Source organism: Dipteris shenzhenensis, chromosome 3 (genome assembly GCF_047967505.1).
Source record: "Dipteris shenzhenensis isolate YYH24624 ecotype China chromosome 3, Dip_SZ_1.0, whole genome shotgun sequence".
NCBI lineage: Eukaryota > Viridiplantae > Streptophyta > Polypodiopsida > Gleicheniales > Dipteridaceae > Dipteris > Dipteris shenzhenensis.
The window spans coordinates 40,569,369-40,588,877 of record NC_141598.1 but is presented as its reverse complement, the minus strand read 5'-3'; the positions used below and the strand labels follow the sequence as shown (position 1 = coordinate 40,588,877).

The window sequence follows — 19,509 nt, the reverse complement described above, 5'->3', positions numbered from 1 at the left end:
TTATCCAGTAGCCCAAAGGATGGCAGAGTGTCTCTATGAGACACAGGGAGTCCTACCAAACTCATACAAGACGAATATTGGCGGGTGCGGAGAATGAACGTGGAGATAAGTGTTTAATACGATGAAATAGAGGCCCGTATTAGGCAGTCACGATTCATTTCTACGTGAAACTGTTTAAAGAACGTCGGGCGATTTGCTTGCACTAGAGGCCACTCAAAACTGCTTCGCGTTAGCTCCTCTGTCTATTTTGTTGGCTAAAAGCTTGTTACTGCGTGCTAAGAGTGCATGGCCCCAGACGGCCCTTGGAGGAGAGAAAGGTCTTCCTACACTTGGTGCGTAACATACGTTATATCTAGACCTGAAGATCTATATCCTTTCACCAGTAAGCGTTGGAGTTTGGTTTGGAGCGCAGATCTTGATCTGGGCTTTTGTTACTTTCATATACTGTTTCCAGGTAATCTTATGCTTGAGCTAATGTTCCAATTGGTTCTAAGTTAGAAGAATGTGCATATGTGATCCTATTGCTCTGAATCATTCGTTATATATCATGACTTCTCAATAAGAGGTTCATAGTAACTGAAATAAAAGATGTAGGGTCGAGGGATTATATGAAAAGTCAGGGTCTATGTATCCCTCGTCTTTGTATCGTATACTTCATCATAATATATTGCTGACCTACACAATCATGAAAAGTATGCGTGTACTGGCTTTTACTATCACGTCGATACATAACCTCATATTTATAATACCTTTCTAGTAATATTTTGTTACTGTGTGAACCCTCTCGTGGGGATCAGATTCCCAGCCATACTAAATGTTTCTCTTCCACGTACAACTTTCTGGTATCACCCAAAATTTTGAAGAAAGACCAAGTTTTGTATGTGTTTTGGAAAAATTAAGATCCTTATGATGCAGTTTTTTCGGTTGACACGTTTCTTTGTTGCGAAGATTCCCCCATTTGACAATGTGAGGGATTTGGGTAAGATGAATGGATGATGACAGATTTGGGATAGCTTAAGTCTCCTTTCCAACTAGTCTGAGTTTGTTTATGCCACCAAAACTTCATATACTGCAATGATAGTTTTGTTATACTTATCTTCAATACATTTGGAAATTTCTATGATGGAATTGATGAAACTTGGATTGCAATAGAATTTCGAATATTTCACAATGAGAAGGGTGTGATTATTAAGGATATATGTTTTTTATTAAATTATTAGTTGAGGGCTCCTTGAGTTAATGAGGTAAAGGACTTTGAATTTTTCAATGTTATTTGAATATGAAAAATAATTAACAAGTAGAGATGTAGGATGAACGTGTAACCATTGTGAGATAAGAAAAATCTCATGACTAATGGTTATGCTTGGCTTTGATTAGCAGGCCTCTTTATGGCATAAGGATCTGATTGCTCTCGAGTTTGTGGATCTGCTGCTTGCACCATCTCTTGGATGCCAAGCCATAATGACAATGTTGAATAAGAGTCTCCATGAAAGGATCATAGCCTTGGGTATGCAGGGAATCAAAGAACACCCTGAATCAAATAAGTTATTGGTAATGCAACTTTCCATCAATGATTGGTGCATAATTCTAGTAATTGGAAAGGGAAATACGAATAAAATTCTGGAGGTTATTAATGAGTTCTCTCTATCTTTGGACCAATTATTGGAATTTGTTGAGAAGTCCCCCGATACAATGAGGAACATGTTTCGACTCTCCCTCCTTCAGTTGGACCTTTGTTCCCCGAGAATCTGGGTTTGAAGTGTTTTTCTTTGCCAGAAGGATCCTCCTCTAATATAACACATTATAGTTTCTGTGATCTTGAAGGACTTTCAGAAGATATTCAAGAAACAATATTCTCAGATCATGTTATGTCTACAGTAATCACTCCCAAAAAGAGCTCTACACACACATATACTAATCCTATCTTCCCTCCGCAGGTTTTGGAAGCAGAATTGTTGGCTTACGACAATAAAGTTTGGGAACTTCATGACATGAATTTTGGCACCAAACATGTGGTTATTTCTAGTTGATCTTGTGGAGACATAAAAAACATTGAAAGTGGAAGCAAAAAGGCAAGTACTAAGCTTTAGTATCAGCATCACACATAATCATCCTCTATCCAATTTTTATCTGATGTTACATTAGGAAAAAAGGGAGCTCATTTTGGGGCCCTGTAAGAAATTCACTATTTTCTCTTTTCTCTCTCCACAAAAGCAAGAAAATATGGATACTTGCGTGAGAAATGTCAGTGTGAAAAGGAATAAATATATTCTTTCACATGCTTTACATTCAATGTTCATATAAGAGCAACACTTTTTTGTGCAGAATTTGGTGATTCTGACATCGCAGACGCGTCTGGAATGGCCCAAAACCTCAAAAACGGCACTGGAAACGTTGGAATCGGACATCCGGAGGTCCGGAAACGGTCAAAAAAGGCCGAAAAGTGAGAAATTGCGGTGTCAGAATCACCAAATTCTGCACAGAAAATAAATTTTTAAAAGATTCAAATTAGATCACCTCATTAATGTGACATGCTTCTACGAACATATAGTACTATTTCTTTTTCTTATTTTCATCTTCTTTTGTTGAATTTTCAACGTTACGTTGGCCCACTCCTGATTGGTTGAGAGCCTATTTTCTCTCTTTTATAAAAGGCCCAAAAATGAGCTCCCTTTTTACCTAATGACTTTTGCCATAGGCAAGTGTCCTTTCCCTATGGGCGTGTTTGGGAGATGTAAGAGCCGTATATCAAAAACATAAAGGACACCGAAATACTTGAAAGACATCTTCAATGTTAGTCGTCCATACATAAAATGCAGATTTTTAGAGGAAAAGATTGATTGCACAGCCATTATACATAAAATGCAGATTTTTAGAGGAAAAGATTGATTGCACAGCCATTATGATTCAAACATGGAATTTGGTACATGTTGCATAATTTACTAGCGTTTTTTTCAAATAGGCTACTAAAAGCTGTGTTCAGTTCTTTCCTTTTATTTATAAAGGCATTCTTATGAATTTTTGTCCATTGAAGCTTTGAGTATAACATTTATCATGGGATGAATAATACTAATAGATTTTGACTTTTTGATCTATGAAGTCTAGTGATATGGTTACATTCTATAAGGCGTCTCTCACATTCTACTACATGAGGGAGCTAGTATTATTAGCCGTTAAGAATTTGGAGAAGAATCCACTTGCTCCATTGCTACCTCAACCATTACCAAGAGTGATGTCATATGGTGAACTCATGTTACGGTCTCCTGAGACATTATCTACCAGGGCATATGGATCTAGAGTGAGGAAGATTAACAAGATGCATCAAGTACACAAGGGGACGTGGATGCACTTCTTTGAATTACTTATGATTTCGAACCAACTAACTACATTGAGTCCATTATAATGTGAAACTCTTAGACCAATGGAGAGAGATTTTAGAATGTTTTGTAGAAATCACTTGTAGAGAGTGACTAAGAAAAAGAAACTACAAATTGAAGAGAAAGTGAATCCCATGGGAACCCCAACTATAGAGAAAGAAATTAGAAGGTTAACAACATCCCTTCTTATTACTTCCACAGATAAGTTAGCCTCAACTCCAGCTTATATCTGTAAAAAGTTTATATTAGATCAAGCAATGTAGAGGCTATCCACCAGCAAGGACTTCAAAATAATGGATAACCTATACATCCTAGACCGACTGGTCAGGGATATTACAAACTTTAACTTAAACATTACTTTGGACTCTCATTCATTACCGTATCTCATGGCTACTTTCAAAGCCCACAAAAACACTTTCAGATGGATTACTAATATCCATCGTTGTGTTTTTTTGGAACTAGCTTCATTAATCACTTTCGCATTACAAGCATGCCTAGATCCCATCATGGAATCATCAAGGGATCTTCAAGAACAAATACGATTGGAAGTTGATATTAAGGTGAGTGCATTCTCACTAGTCATTTCCATTTACGAGGTTAAACTAAATTTACCAAAAGAAATTTACTCAGTTTTCATTGTAGATATTGGGAAATGCTATGAAAATATCCCTTTAAAAGGAAACTACGGATTGAAAGAGATTTTATCAGAAGTCAACATGGCTTATGAAAAGAAAAAGAAACGATACCTAAATATTAACTGGAATAGGAAAAAAGCCTCATGGAGCAACAGGAGAAGTAAGACCTTGACATCCTGGTCTCAGCGGGAATGTATTATGCTCAATATTTGGTTTCTAGAGAATATGCACCTGAGATTAGCGGACTAAATATTCAAACAAGTCTCGAGTACACCCATGGGATTCTCTTGTTCACCTTTATGGTGTAACTATATCTGCATTGGTTTGAGTTCAACTTTATTAAGAAACTATGGAAAGGAAAAGAATGGGATAGACTGTCCAGATTTGAACACCTCTTTAGATATACGGACGACATATTGTTGGTCAATGTTGATTCTCTGAAGGAGTTCTTCAAACCATAGGAAAATAATGAGATAAACCCACTTTGGATTGACCTCCTCCAATTATTGGAAATAAAAGATACCACAGTGGATAAGCAAGTTGGGGAGGATGGTAATACTATAGGTGTAAAAGCTGACTTCTTGAACATGTCCATTACCTTCACTAGAAGAAATAATGGAATAACAGTGCCAAGAAAATATGATAAAACTGAATATCTTGAATACCCGGTATGTAAGTTCATTTGGGTGCATAGTAATAGGCCTTTATCCTTTTCTGAAAAGGTAATTCTTTCCCAAGTAATGCCCATACTATACATCGAGAAAGAGGAATTCAATGCCTTTATGCATATTAAGAAATTGATCAGGAACTTTGAAAAGAATGGATTCACAGGAGGAAAGAGTAGAAAAGTGATAAAAACATTCCTACAACAGGAGCTCCTCGGATGTGACTTGGACCTTTAAAAATTGAGAAAATGGTTGGGTATGTACATCTCTTGAATCAACAATTCCAGTAAATATACAAATATCTATTTATTGGCAGTAGTCCGACCCAATCCAAAGTGATGGGCGGTCTACTGCCCTCACTTGGATTGTGTGTTGGACCTACGGAAATGTGGTAGGTGCCCAGGTCATACACACATGTACACGCACACGCGCACACACACACACACACACACACACACATCCTTTGTAGAAGGTATAATTAAACACCTATAATAAAGGTGTTTTTTCTCAATATAAAACATTATTGAATACAGCTTTGGACACATTGTACATTAGAGCATTAGCCATGGTTCTTATAGTGGGATATTTGACACATGTATGCAACGGTGATTTAAATAATCATAGCCGAAATTCCTGATCATGAGGACCTAGAAGCTATGAAGCAAGACCTTGTCCCATCCATGAAAACTAGGAGTATGACACCATCCCAGCTTGATGCATCCATTGCTCAGCCATGTGCTTGCGAGAAATTGTAAAAGTCCAATTACGCAAGTATTTTGTGTATTAGACAACTTTGGGATGCAATCCCACCTTATTTTGTAATGGTTAAGTGAAAATAAAATGTTAGAAATAAAATTGTAAGCCCATTATATTATTGTATATCTTAATTGTTTCTATATGGAGTCAAGTGTTAGAATTGGTAAATCTTTAATCCAACAACTTATATGCGATCAAAACAAAAAACCCCATTCAACCTCATTCTTGTTTGGAGAGCTCTATATATGTCGAAACCATAAAGTGACGCACTCCTCCATGAAATTTTATTTGTCCTTCTTGCCAAAAAACCATTATTCATTGTGGAGCTTCTCTGCTACCATGGTTACAGAAGTGTCTGGTAAGTACTTTATTGACCTCCACACCCTTGTGGTAACCTCTTTTCTTGGCCACCTCCGTCTTTTGTGTGAGAAATGAAGGAGATTTGTAAGTCTCATTTCCCCTCTCACATGCAATGCACATGTGCACAATCTTGTCAAACACTTCATTAGGACGAAAAATAATACTCGTGTAACCCTAATATCTATTCCTGCCTACCTTGAAACTTGTCATTGTTCCTCTAGTTCTTGACTTCCCCTTGGTAGAAGTGCACTTTGACAAGTATAGAAATCTAATAGTGGTTTAGCATCTGGTTTGGCAGAAGTTCTTTTGAAATAAAGCTACTGGAGAACCAAATGTTTGCCTAGACACCTCGTTTCCAATAAGATCTCTGATGTCAAGGTTATATTACGCTTTGCATGAACATCATGATTCAAAATCTCTAGACTCAATAAGATATTTAGTCTCATGATTATATATACATATGATTATGTACAAGTTATGGATTTCCTTCTAGACGGATTTCCAATAGAGATCAATAGTTCTAAGTTACATTTTGTTTTTCATAAACATTTGCTAGCTTTATTGTTGAGAACTTTGTTGGCTAGATTTGTTTCCATGAATTTGTTGAAATGAGTGGCTTGGAGTATATATTCCCTGACCATTTTGGTACGCAATATAATGTCCCTTGTTGATAGTGTCGATGGTGTGAATTCTTTCCCATTAGTTTATGAGTCAGGTATGAGTCCTACTCTATGGAGACTTTGATCTTCACATTCCATGGTCATTATATGACATGACAAAGACATTCTAGTAAGACATGGAGGGCATTATATTTTCCAAGCTTGATTTTTATTTTGTGGAGCCCATTGTCCATACTCATTAACATGTTGTGTTGTGCTTGCTTGGACACGGCACCTTGACATGATAGGAAGGCTCCATGCAAAACCACCTATGCACACATCCATAGTTGTAGAATAGACTTCTTCCCATTTGTCCATAGGTAAGAGACTTCTTCCCATTTGTCCATAATTGTAGAATAAACTTCTTCCCATTTGTCCATGGTAGCTCCAGGCGTGATTCCTCTGGGGCGTAACTGGTGCGAATAAGAAATACATGACAATTTAAACATTATCTTCTAGAAGGATTTCCAATAGACTTAGTTCGTACTTGATAAGAGTTGCTAACTTTCTTGTTGAAAAATTATTGGGTAGTGTTGAAATGAGTGGCTTGGTGTACACATATTGCGTGGCATTTTGGTCCACAACCTAATGTTCATTGTTGATAACGCCAATGATGTGGTATTTTGGTCCACAACCTAATGTTCATTGTTGATGACGCCAATGATGGGTACATAACCTAATGTTCATTGTTGATAACGCCAATGATGTGAATACTTGTGGTATTTTGGTCCACAACGTAATGTTCATTGTTGATAATGCCAATGATGTGAATACTTGTGGTATTTTTCCCATGAGTCCATCCATATTGTACAAAGACTTTGGTGGTCATATTATGAGGTCAATAAGGTCAAGATAAAGAAGAGAATCTAGTAAGACAATGGAGGGTATCATATTTTCTAGGAGAATAAGGTTGGAGCTTGGGTGGGGGTTTGCTTGGGGAGGTGCTTAGGATTGGAGAAATATATAAATAAGTGGAAAGGAGAGGTATGGAGAAAAGGAGATGGCTTTACATGTGAGATGGTTGTTGGTGTGTAGTGTGTGTTGGATGAGCATTGTGCACCTCACTCCACGAATCTCTGCCTCTTTAGAGCTTTGCCACCCTTCAGATACACAAGCTCTCCTCGCCCTCCAACGCACCCTTGCCCATGCCTACATCCCCCCCTTGCGCAGCCTTTGGTCTCCTCGTTTGCCCTGTTGCCATTGGCCGGCCATTGCGTGCGACCCCCTCCACCGTGTGGCCACCCTCAACCTCACCGCCCTCTTCTCCTTTAGTGCTAATAGTGTATTTGTAGATGCGGATGCGGTTCTTGCTGCCGCTTGTGGACTCGCCAGCTTAGAGCACCTCGACATCTCCGAGTTGTATTATTGCAACCCCTCCATGGGACGAACTTGCGCTCCACCGTCCTCGTCGCTGGCTTGTTTGTGTGCTCTCTCTAATCTTACTCACTTCTCAGCACAACATTCCGGCCTTACTGGTGAGATCCCCCCTTGCTTCTCCCATCTCACACGCCTCCGACATCTTGACCTCTTTTGGAATCCTCGCCTCCATGGCTTGCTGCCCATCTCCATTTGCTCTCTTCCACGGCTGCAGTATCTAGACTTGTCCTATGCCGCCGGCAATATTGAGCATCGATAATGTTCCCCTTACAATAATTGACTTGTCGCGGATAATCAATTCTCTGGCAGGATCCCTGCTATAAATCAGAGTATCCCCTTTTCCTACGTTGATTTCTCAGGAAACCAGCTTTCCGGCAAGATATCCGACTTCAATTTGCCTCACTTCGCATCTCAAGCGCAGATCCGTCGGTATCGTCTAGCGATACCTATTAGATTGATGATGCAGTATGGTCAAGCGATACCGGATGGTCAAGCGATACGTAGTAGTTTGATGATGCAGTCTGGTCAAGTGATACCTAGTAGTTTGATGATGCAGTATGGTCAAGCGATACCGGATCACTACAAGTTTGCAACCCTGGACCTGTCAGCAAATCTTCTCAGTCAGAGCCTGCCTCTTGAAATTGGGAGATTATTAGGTGGTATCCAGCTTCTCAAGATCTCCAACAACCGTCTCAGCGGTGCAATTCCTGAATCTCTTGGAAGTCTCACCAACCTTCAGCTTTTGGACTTGTCAGGGAATGCTTTCGGTGGTGGTCTTCCTCGCGCACTCGGAGATTGTTCCAGTTTGGCTGTTCTCAACCTAGCCAATAACCACCTCTCAGGTTCGTTGCCACCAATCCTAAATAAACTGGCATCCCTCCGAGTTCTGATTCTTCAAAACAACTCCCTTACTGGACATATACCGCATTGGGCTTTCAATTTTTCTCCCCTGCTCCAAGTGCTTCATCTTTCCGACAATCAATTCTCAGGAAGCCTTCCAAAGACAATCAATCTGCCGGCCTTCCGGAATCCGTTGCACTTAAATGCTTCCCAAGTTCTCTACCTCGACAATTTGCAGATTTTTGAGAAGGGCAATGTTTTAAGGTACCCGTATATCTTTGGAACCATGGCATCCTTGGATTTGTCCGGGAATCGTCTAGATGGGGAAATCTCTTCTGATTTCGGCTCTTTGATTTGCATCATCTACTTGAATTTGTCCCACAACAATTTGCATGGTGCGATTCCTTTAAGTTTTGGGAGCTTGTCAAATCTTGAGACTTTGGATTTGTCCAATAATGCATTGGGTGGTGACATCCCATCCACGCTCACTCTAATACATGGACTATCCACTTTCGATGTCAGCAACAACCGTCTTTTTGGACCAATTCCACGAGGAGGTCAGTTCAATACCTTTACCAGTGCTTCCTATATTGGCAATCTTGACTTGTGTGGGACTCCATTGCCAGCTTGCAAGTCAAGTGGGCATGCTAATATATCGTGCACTTCTGACATACATACAAATGGAAGTTTAATCCGGAAAGTTATAGTTCCAGTTGGAGTTTGCTCGGTGGGTGTATTGTTTCTTGTGGTAGTCACAGTTTGCATTTTGCGCTCTAGCGCATCCCTACAAGAGCTGGGATGGAGGTTACCTGTCTTGCCTAGCAAGCTCTTAAATTTAACAGAAGCCGATCTTCGGGTTGCAACAAATGGATTCAGTGTCAACAATATTATTGGAATAGGAGGCTCCAGCCTTGTCTACAAGGGCATCTTGCATGATGGTGAAGCTGTTGCCATCAAGACACTAAGAGCTCTAGAGCATGATCCCAAAATGTATAGAATCTTTAGGGCAGAATGCCAAACCTTAGGTAAGGTTCGGCACAGAAATTTAGTAAGGATACTTGGTGCCATTGCGAATTCCACCACAGCGGCATTGATCTTAGAATTTATCCCAAATGGAAACCTAGATAATCACTTACATGACAATGCGACTTGTGAGATGGATTGGATGACAAGGCTCAACATTGCGGTGGGTGTCGCACAGGCCATGGCTTACTTGCATCACGATTGTGGAAGTGAGGCCATCATGCATTGTGATCTCAAACCTAGCAATGTCCTCCTAAATGATAGCATGGATCCTAAAGTGGGTGACTTCGGAATGGCAAGATTTTTCAGCTTTGAAAAGAGTGACTCCTTTACATTATCATCATTGGACCAAGTGGGAAGTGATCATATCTAGTTAGGGGAACACTTTTATTTACTTGCTTAAGTCTATAAATGTTTGTGCTTAGAGTTTTGACTCTATTTTAAACTGAGGGTGACTCTATACCCTAAGAAAATGTAATATGGAAGTGCTACTATCTTAGTAAGGCACAATACTCCACAAGATGGAATTATTTTCCTAGAAACTTGTTTTGGATTAGTAGATCATGGAAATCTTTTATGTTGTTGCTTTGCATTGGGATACATTCTTCCCTTGAGATTGAGTTTCAAAATACCTCTTACTTCACATACTATGTTTATATTCTCATTTGAAACACCAAGGCTACACATCAAGTAAACATTAACATAGTTTTATAAGAGGATGACTACTTTATTTGTAAATTGTTTTTGGAATGTATTATTACATGCACAAATGATGTTTTTCTACTTCATATATGTAACACTTTTCATATACATGTATTTAAAAGTTTAGGAAAAATGTTATATGGAAGCACTCCTATCATAGTGAGGGAAAATATTCCATTTGCTTCAATATTTTAAACTTCTATTGGGATTTGTAGATCATAGAAATGATTTTTTTGATAGTAACTCTTGCAAGAAACAAGAGCAAACAAGTGCATAATTCCTACACCATGATGAGTTGTTGTTGAAAAATGATGGAAAAATGAAGCACTACTATCATAGTGAGTGAGAATATTCCACATGATGGAAATTGTTTTAATGGGAATGACTTTTGGATTTGTAGATCATGAAAATGATTCATGCTAGCTTTCTGCCATTAACATTGGTAAAAAATAACAAAAAACAAGTCCATGTCAAGGTGTATTACCTTCCTCCATACATGTCTATCAATGTTTTCTAGATATTAATGTGTAATTGTAGGGAACAAACCTTGAATTGCTTCTCACATAGGCCTAATGTCAAGGGATATAGAGAGGACAAAATATAGATTCCTAGAGTTTTTATATGCTAGGAGACACTAGATATCAATAGCTCGTTCTAGGATGCACTATTATGTCATAATGAGAGAACAAAACATATTTGGTGTGGCACTCATTACGAAAACATATCTGGTGTGGCACGTCTTTGCTAGTGGGATGCATTATTTGTGGCTTATGTCAAGATCTCAATGGTTAGAAGACAATCACAATCTATACCCTTGAAAGGAGGTTTCTTTTAAAACAGCACTTACTTCACATACTTGTGTTTATACAAAATGCAAAGGCTAGAAATGATAAATCTATAACATAGTTTTGTGAGATGACACTTGCTTACTTACTAGAATCTTTCTTTGAAATTTACTAAATTATTATTTCCAAACTTGATGTTGTTCTACTTTATATTTGGACTACAAAATATCTATATTAATCACAATAGCTAATTGCCCACAAGTAGAACCTTTGTAACACTCTAAAGCATTAGGCAATAGACGTAGGTCTTTTAATGTTTACATCAACTCAACATGAACAACACATACACACATCTCAATATATGTCAAAGTTTTATAATAGAAAAAATTTAGGAATTGTATGGGAGCATTACTAGACTTATTCTAACATCACTACAGTCCATTCATCCAACCTTGGGCTATTATCACCACGCGACATTGGTTAGGCACCTTTGGAGCACTCGGTGTTTAGGGCCACTGGCAAGAGGTGCTCATGTCCCCTTTCCCGGTGAGATTCCTCCAGTAGGTTCACTCTCAATGAATTCTCTTTGGGACCTCACAATGACATTGCCAGCGAAGTCAGGTTAGCATGGAAATCCTTTTCTCCTTGTGATTCGATTGCTATCTACAGTGTGCGACTCCACCATGTCTTGGAACCCTCCTTTTCCTATCAATTGAATTTCCTACTGTGGCAATTATGAGTTGCAAAGTTTCCTACTCGAGAATGCTTAGCTAAGTGGCGCAATGATATTTCTCCGGTGTGCCCATTCTGTCGAGTGGCGATTGAATCCCAGTTTCATATCTTTTGGAGTTGCCTTAGGATTCGACCAATGTGGTGGTCGATGTTTGTGTGGCTAGCTCGTAGACAATTGTTTTTTCTTATTCTATGGAAAACAGTGCTCATGGTGATTGTGGCTACTTTCGGATCCTCAACTTCATCTCTTGAGTTTAATCTATGGAATCAGTGTTCATAGGATCTAGTCTACGCGGAATGGAGTCATCTTTCAGCGTGCTGCATTCCCTGTCCATTTGTTTAGTCAAATTCAATAGGAAGTGCTAAGAATTTTGAAATACCTTAATAAGTAGGAAGAACTATGATTCTACATTAGCCCACGCGGCTCTATGTTGTGCTTAGCAATTTGGTTGTAATTTCTTTTTTAATTTTGCAATTAATATATTTCTTTTTTTACGCACACAAAAAAAACATCACTAGACTTACGGTAACATTATAGCACTTGATGACTTTGCAACAAGTAGCTATTCTATTGCCTCTGCATAAACTATTTTGCTAATAATTATGAATCGTTAACTTTCTAATGTATTATTAAACCTATCAAAATATCTATGTACAGACTTAGCAACTAGCTAGCTAGTTCTTATTTCCCACTCCAAATCTCACATGGAAATGCAGCTCAAATGCCAGTTGGTTTGACATATTTGTACTTTCTTTTGGAATTTCGCTAGCAAGTTAAAATTCTTGATATCTTTCATTTAGCCATTTTTTATTATAAAATTCATCTTACTTTATGCTAACCTATATTATAACATTATAAGCATAGAGTAAATAGAATTAGCATGAAATAGTGTGATAACATAATAGAATAGAATCTTTTTGTTAATCAAAATACATAACCCTCTCCATTTAGTCTAGTTCAACAACAATTTCGTTAGAGATATCAATGCTTATGATAGCTTTTGTTGTGCTTGTGCTAGAGCTTCAAGTATTGATATTGAAGCATAATCATCAAACCCTCTTTGTCATTTGATATTTTCAAGTATTGACTCTTTAGATGCATACAATTGATCTTTAAATTTTTTAATAGAATATTTAATATGTATCCTTGGTTTGTCTTTATGTGAATAATCGTTTTGTATACCCAACAAGATTATCTCTCACTACTGATCAAACCAATTGATGAGCAATTGACAAAAAATTGCATGATCTCTTAAGTTAAAAACAAACATGATGTCACTTAAAAGTTAATAATCTTTTCTAGAGAAAAGAGGGTGTATTATATTAATCCAAGTATTATTTTTACAAGGTGAAACTCTACCCCTTAATATCCAAAAAAGTGTGGATTAATTGAGAACAGCATAACAACCCCGACAGCAGGTGAGACAATGCGTAACCAAAAATTAAGTATCATGTGGACTCACAGGATAGAACCTGTCATTCTTTCTCCTCCTTGTAACTTGGGGTGATAAACCACACTGATGATAATGCTTGGCTTCACACCTTGCTTAGCAGTTGGAGTGGACATGTGATTTTAGCCCCCTCTACTAGGTGACTAACTTTAGCTCTGGTAACTAGTTGAGATGTTGGTGTGCCTCCACTCCTCTCTTCAGCGCCGCTCTCTTTCTAAGTAGTCAGTTCTTTCTATGCCTTTGTGTGATGACCTAGACTCTTATACTTGACCAGTGTCTCCTTTGCTCTATCCAATGGGGAGGAGTCCACCTTGCCTAGCATGAAAATGCCTCCCACTTTTTGTCTCCTTGGGCTAGCTTGGAGCCCTTCTTGGTTCTTTTTGGTTTGCTACTCATTAGACCACTTTTTATCTCTTGCTTCATCGAGATTAGCTTGAAAGACCCCAGATAGCAGGTTCCAAGTTTGGGCTGCCAAGTTGACTTGGGTGTTGGACATCACCACTTCGTTTTCCAGATATCCACGGAGCTCGTTGGAAAGTTTGTGCAAGATTTTCAGGTTCTCAATCCGTACCTGTATGTCACCATTAAGTTAGAAATACTTGCCCTGCATCACCAACCTTATTTCAAAAGAGATTAGAACATCTTTTCAACCAAATACACCTAAGGGCTTGGCTATGAACTTTCGCCCAGTTTTCCCCTCGGTTGAAGATGGAGTCAGATGCACATCTCCACCAAACGACCTCCCTTTGGTTCCCAAAAATCCATATGGCATGAGTTGTGGATGAACACTACCAAAGGTGAAGGTGGACTCAAATGCATATCCATCACTTCTTAGTAGAAAGCCATGTGGATAGGAAAAGGCACCTTAATCCATACCCAAATGGCTCGAAGGTTGAAATGTGGTTTCACTCACCGAGGGCACTTGTATTCGTCCATAGAAAAGAACCTACTAATCAAGCCCCTAAGTAGGTGCCATTGCATCACTTTCCAACATAGATATTTTCAATCCAAGAAACACATGATATTTCCAAGGGCTCATAAATTGATGCTAGCACATGCCAACCTAGGCCTTCCAGGCTACAACTAATCTTTTCTCAAATCATGATAAGTTGCCACAATAGAGGCTCCTTCCATGCAAATGTGACAACTACAAAAGCACTCTCTCCAAAAGGGCCTTTTCAAACAAAAAAAATATTGCAATTCTAAGTCTTTCCATTGAAAGGTCCCTTCCTACATATCTTCCTTCCCATTTTATAACTCAAGAAATGAAGACAAGCTATCTGTAAATTTAACTTGGATGCTAACTAATATAATCTTTAAGTAAAATCCTCCATGAGTGGAAATTAACATTATGGTGATAGGTAGAAGATTCAAGAGGCTAATAGTACTACCATTTCACCAATATGTTGGGTGCTTGGATAACACCAATGCTACAAGAATGTGACAAAACCTCCTTGATTACTATTTTGGCACCTAGAATGATAATATGTTGGTTGGACTTATTTTTGTTCTTGTCCTCATGGGGCAAGTCGTTGGGGAAATTCATTGCCGGTGTAGGCTAGTGGCATAGCAACAATGAGGATATGTTGGTGAGGCTGATCTATGAGGATGAGATCACTCAATCTTCCATTTGAATGTCTCTTCTTGCAAAAGTGGGCAGTAGGAATTTTCTTAGGCTTAGACATAATTGTTTAAAGGTAGGACTTGCTCTTTCTACATAGCTTGGTCCTTACTTGAAAATCATCATAGTAGTCGGTTTTTGTGGTAGTAGCTTTAGAACAATATTGGGCCATGGAATTATTTCATATATGTTTTACAAGGTGTCATGGTAGATTCTCTATTCCTCCTTGCACTAGTTCACCAAATGTTCCATATTGAGAGTAATATCCCAACATGGGTGCATTTAATCTACCTTTGCATCTATTTGTGATAGGCTTCTCCATACTCGTGTTAGGACTCCTCAAGTATTCAGCACAAGTGTGCTCATCATTCTCAACTTCCACAATCCTTTAACCATTTGGATTTATTTCTTGAGGCAATTCACTATGGCCAACCTTGTAGGCTTTGGCAATTCTTCCATATCCTTGATCAAGTGCTTTCATAGCAGTAAGACATTACTTCTATTGTTTCAAGCAAAAGCAATTTGTTGGCATAAAAAGTTGACACATACTTATGGTATAAAATCAAAGTTTAAAGGCCGCTTGGAGTATTGAGAAGGTTAAATGATGTCATGGGAAAAGGAAGTGCATAAGAGCATATTAATTCTGGCATTATACAAGTTTGATTGCACATTGATCAAAGAGGTCAATGGTGAATGCATCATTTGGGTCTATACATGTATACTTTCCTTTCATGGCTCCATTGGTTTATCAAACTATGTGGTAGGGTTATGAGGTTATGTCTCCAGGGTTTGTCTATACTAGCATATCTTAGTGTTGTCTCATCTCAACACTTGCATTCATTTGAGGAGCCCAAAACTTGACCATTCTTGGTCATCATATCACTTAAGCAGATTTTGATATCTTTTTCTCTTTTGGTTGGCCTCAACTACCTTTCATGCCAAACTAGGGATAATAAATATGTCATGAAGGGCACACATTCAAACACCCCTGTATTTTAACTTTTACAAGTTTTTGTGTAATTGTGTACTCCTCTTTTATACATATAATGTCCTAATTTTGAATTGGAAACTCCCCTCCTTATATGTATGTACATAGAATACTTATATTTGATAGGTATCTTGTAGTCCCCTCCTATCTGTAAATCCCATTTACAAACTTCCCTTGAATTTTAAATTCCTCCTTCGTGAATCAACCTTCTATCTTACATATTTACAAAATGATCACACTTGGTTGAGCAAACAATGTACAACTTCAAGCAGGGACATTGGAGGTCTCTACATGGTCCTTAATACTAGGTGGAAACAACAGGACTCTAAGGGCAAATGGAAATTCAATCTCTGCTCCATTTGGTCAACCTCACTCCCTGACAAAATGTCTGCCTTGCTTTGGCTAATAATGCATAAAGCTGTGTGGACTAACAATAAAGGACTGAGGATTGGAAAGGGAAATGGCAAATGCATGAGGTGCCCCTCTACAAGTGAAGATATTTTCCATCTCTTTGTTGCCTGTCCTGTTGCTAGGAAAATGTGAAAAATAGTTCAACTTGAAACAAGGGAACCAAAAAATTGGAAGGCCATTTTACTAGCAGACTCTGCAAGGACAAAACATGAATTATAGACACCTATCAAAGTAGATGAACTTTGGTTTATTTGGATAACCAGAAACAATCTCCAATTTAATCAAATTGTGTTGCATGTTGACTTGCTTTTTATCAACTGGTTGAACAGGGCCAGAGGAAAATTACAGAGATGATAAATCAGTTCATAAGTCAGGCTGCCCTCTTTAATGCTGACCTCCAAGATCATACTCAAAGCTGTTTTGGGATTGACAACTCCACACCCTTTGAAATCCCCCCTAAGATTACTAATTTTCTTAAACAGGTGCCCCTTCCAACTGTAAAGAAGGAGCCAGTGTCACCCTATGAAGCCCAGGCTGCTGCCACAGATGACTCTAACAGCTCTGGTGATGCAAAGAACTTCAACTACTTTGACTACTTTAATGATGATGACACAGATGATACAGATGATTCATATGTACCTCTCTTTTAATTATGCTGATGCTGCTATGACAACTTCATAAGCTCTCAAGCTCATGAGTATCTGTCAGAAATGTTTTATTAAAGAAACTTCTCCCCATGGGGCTGGCTGTTCTATGCTAAAGAACATGTACTGTGAATATATATGATGATGATATAATATAATACAAACTTTTTTTTCTGCCCAAAAAAATAATGTACAACTTCAACCTTCACTTCCCTCTCTTAAGTTGTAGCTAGAAAAGACAAAGTTGTTGTTGAAGTGTGAGAACCTGTAGATGAAAATTGCTTTGTGAAGATATCTATGACCAAATTTCAAGAGACGACCTTCACATTTGGGCCTATAGGAATGATCCAATACATTGTGTGCTTCATCCCTTGAGTGGCCACCTAATGTTTTCCCTCTATCAATCATCCAATTTTCAACTTAGAGTTATACATGGGGCCCATACCTATAAGAGTGGATTGTGGACCCGATCTTTGAGAATTACCACTAGACTAGGCACTAAATATGACCATGTTTATCTAGACTTTAAAATCTATGCCATGAATTCTAGTCTTTGACCTTGGTAGTTCAATCTTGGATTCTTTTGAAGTTGACCTATGGATCCGTGCTCCTAATGTTAGTGTGGCTCAATCCAAGCTTGGAAGGTACTGAGTGTGGGTCCTTATGGATGAGAATTAGGGCCTCATGACCGCTAAATAGAAAATTCAATTCAAAGGCCAATGTCTTATTAAAGCTAGGCATGAAATCCTGGTCATTGAAGGTGGCCACCAAAGTCAAGCATCAAATCTATGTCACTACGTTGTCAACATTTGGAACAACAAAGTGATAAGTAACAATAAAGTTAACAAGTCACATTAGTTCATCTCATTAGCAACAAACCAACAAAAAACTAATATGTAATCAAAAGGGCTTACTATTTCTATTTGTGCTTAACAAGCGTTTTACTTTTCACAACCCTTGTACAAGTAATGTTGGCTCATGTTAATAATCTCCTTTTAAAAATAGGAATGTTTCCAAATACCTACACTGCTCCCTTTTAACAATATGAGTAGCATTGAACTGGCAAACAAGTCAATGTTTAATGCCAAAACAAGACGTGTTGAAGTGCATCACCACTTCATCCAAGGAAATTCCTTACTAAGAAATAGACCTTGTTCATTGTCCAAGACAAGAGTAGATTTGCAAGGTCATCTTCAAAGCTCAAATCCATAGATCCACTTTTTAGAGTTTAGACCAATCTACAATGCTTAAAACAAGTATCATGTAGGTTAGTTGATCATCGTGTTAGTGTGCCCCATTAAATGCCTTCTTTCCTCATGCTAATGTAAAGGGAGATACATCACAAGAGAAAAGGTTTATTGACTTGAGTTTCTATTATAGTAGTAGGATTGGGGGGGGCTCAATCGATCTCACAGGCGCTCAGTTGATAACCAATCAATCCTCCATGAGATGCTCACTTAGGACTCTTGCTAGACTACTTGGGATTCCAATGGAATTTGATGCTCAATGAAAGATGGGAATGGCTCCTTGACATGTTCAAAACAATCTAGAAGCTTACAAGCGAATCTAGTTGGGGGGAGGCTATTCTTAAGAAATTTATTTGGGAACGTAGGTCTTTCTTATGTGGTTGGAGAACTAATAGAATGAGGGTATCCCTAGGTGAATGGTCCTTATGTTCTAAGCCCAAGGCTAAAGGAGCGTTGAGGGTTGTAGATATTCAATAGGGAGCTTTCAAGCTCTCAGCACCTTGGGTCACAAAGGTTTTCCTAAACCTTAAACCCCATGTGGTCCCAGCTTTTAATGAGGAACCTTGTTCATGTTAGGCATTGAGAGCTCCTAAATGGAAAAACTACCCCCTTTCCCCAATCCTATGTGATTTGGAACCTTGTACTACTAAGGGCATTCCCATTTCGAAGTCTTTTAAGGCTCTAAAAATTCATATAATTTTTTTACGTGAGGCTTAGATACCATCAAATGCATTTATGACAATTTTGTTTCAAGAGAAGCCAATGGTATGGATTTGATGGAAGCAATGTACTAAGAGACTTAATGTCAGAAACCAAATTTAAAGGCAAAGAAAAAAGTTTTACAGTTAAATTGCCAAGGCCATGATAATTAGTAAAAGGAAAATTGGCCAGCAAGCACAAACCAAATCAGTTAAATCCAAAGGTGATGCATCACGACTATAGAAAAGAGGGTTATATTGCAAGAGATAGTTGGTCAAAGGAGAAATTGTTGCAAATAGAGAGGACAAGAGTGTAACTTAGAAAGACCAAAGTGTTGCATGACATTGTAGTTGATTTTAGTAATAACAATACTCAAGAAGAGTTGATAGGTGAGGTAATTCAAGCATAAAATTTATCCTCGACAATGTCAAAAGCTATTATTGCATAGAGTATTTTACACTTCGAAAATTGATTTCAAATATGTCTTACATTAGACTTAGATCCTTGTAGCATACATTCATATGACCTTCAAAAACT

The 19,509-nt window shown here is 38.2% G+C and overlaps 3 protein-coding genes across 6 annotated transcripts in view; all 3 read left to right on the top strand.

Annotated features, from left to right (window-relative positions):
• Window positions 1-2,133, top strand: part of LOC147903809 (putative metal-nicotianamine transporter YSL6) — a 32,599-nt gene extending 30,466 nt beyond the window's left edge. For 2 of the 4 annotated variants that reach the window (XR_015540798.1, XM_087372940.1), the window contains one exon: window positions 1,381-1,661. Coding sequence is in view for 2 of the 4 variants with exons in the window: in XM_087372940.1 (XP_087229066.1) it covers window positions 1,381-1,405 (25 nt within the window). In the remaining 2 variants the exon portion in view is untranslated. Of the gene's footprint in view, window positions 1-1,377; window positions 1,662-1,937 lie in introns of those variants that run through there. The other 2 variants (XM_087372939.1, XR_015540799.1) reach the window with 2 other exon arrangements.
• Window positions 2,134-7,459: 5,326 nt separating this feature from the next.
• LOC147903808 (uncharacterized) lies at window positions 7,460-8,088 on the top strand. The gene has a single exon (XM_087372304.1). It carries the CDS (start codon window positions 7,498-7,500, stop codon window positions 8,086-8,088), a length of 591 nt encoding a protein of 196 aa, XP_087228430.1. The 5' UTR covers window positions 7,460-7,497.
• A 34-nt stretch (window positions 8,089-8,122) lies between these two features.
• On the top strand, window positions 8,123-17,032 carry LOC147903807 (uncharacterized). The gene is made up of 2 exons (XM_087372299.1): window positions 8,123-10,044; window positions 16,712-17,032. The coding sequence occupies exons 1-2, from the start codon at window positions 8,287-8,289 to the stop codon at window positions 17,030-17,032; spliced, it is 2,079 nt and encodes a 692-aa protein (XP_087228425.1). The 5' UTR covers window positions 8,123-8,286.
• The last annotated feature ends 2,477 nt before the right edge of the window (window positions 17,033-19,509 follow it).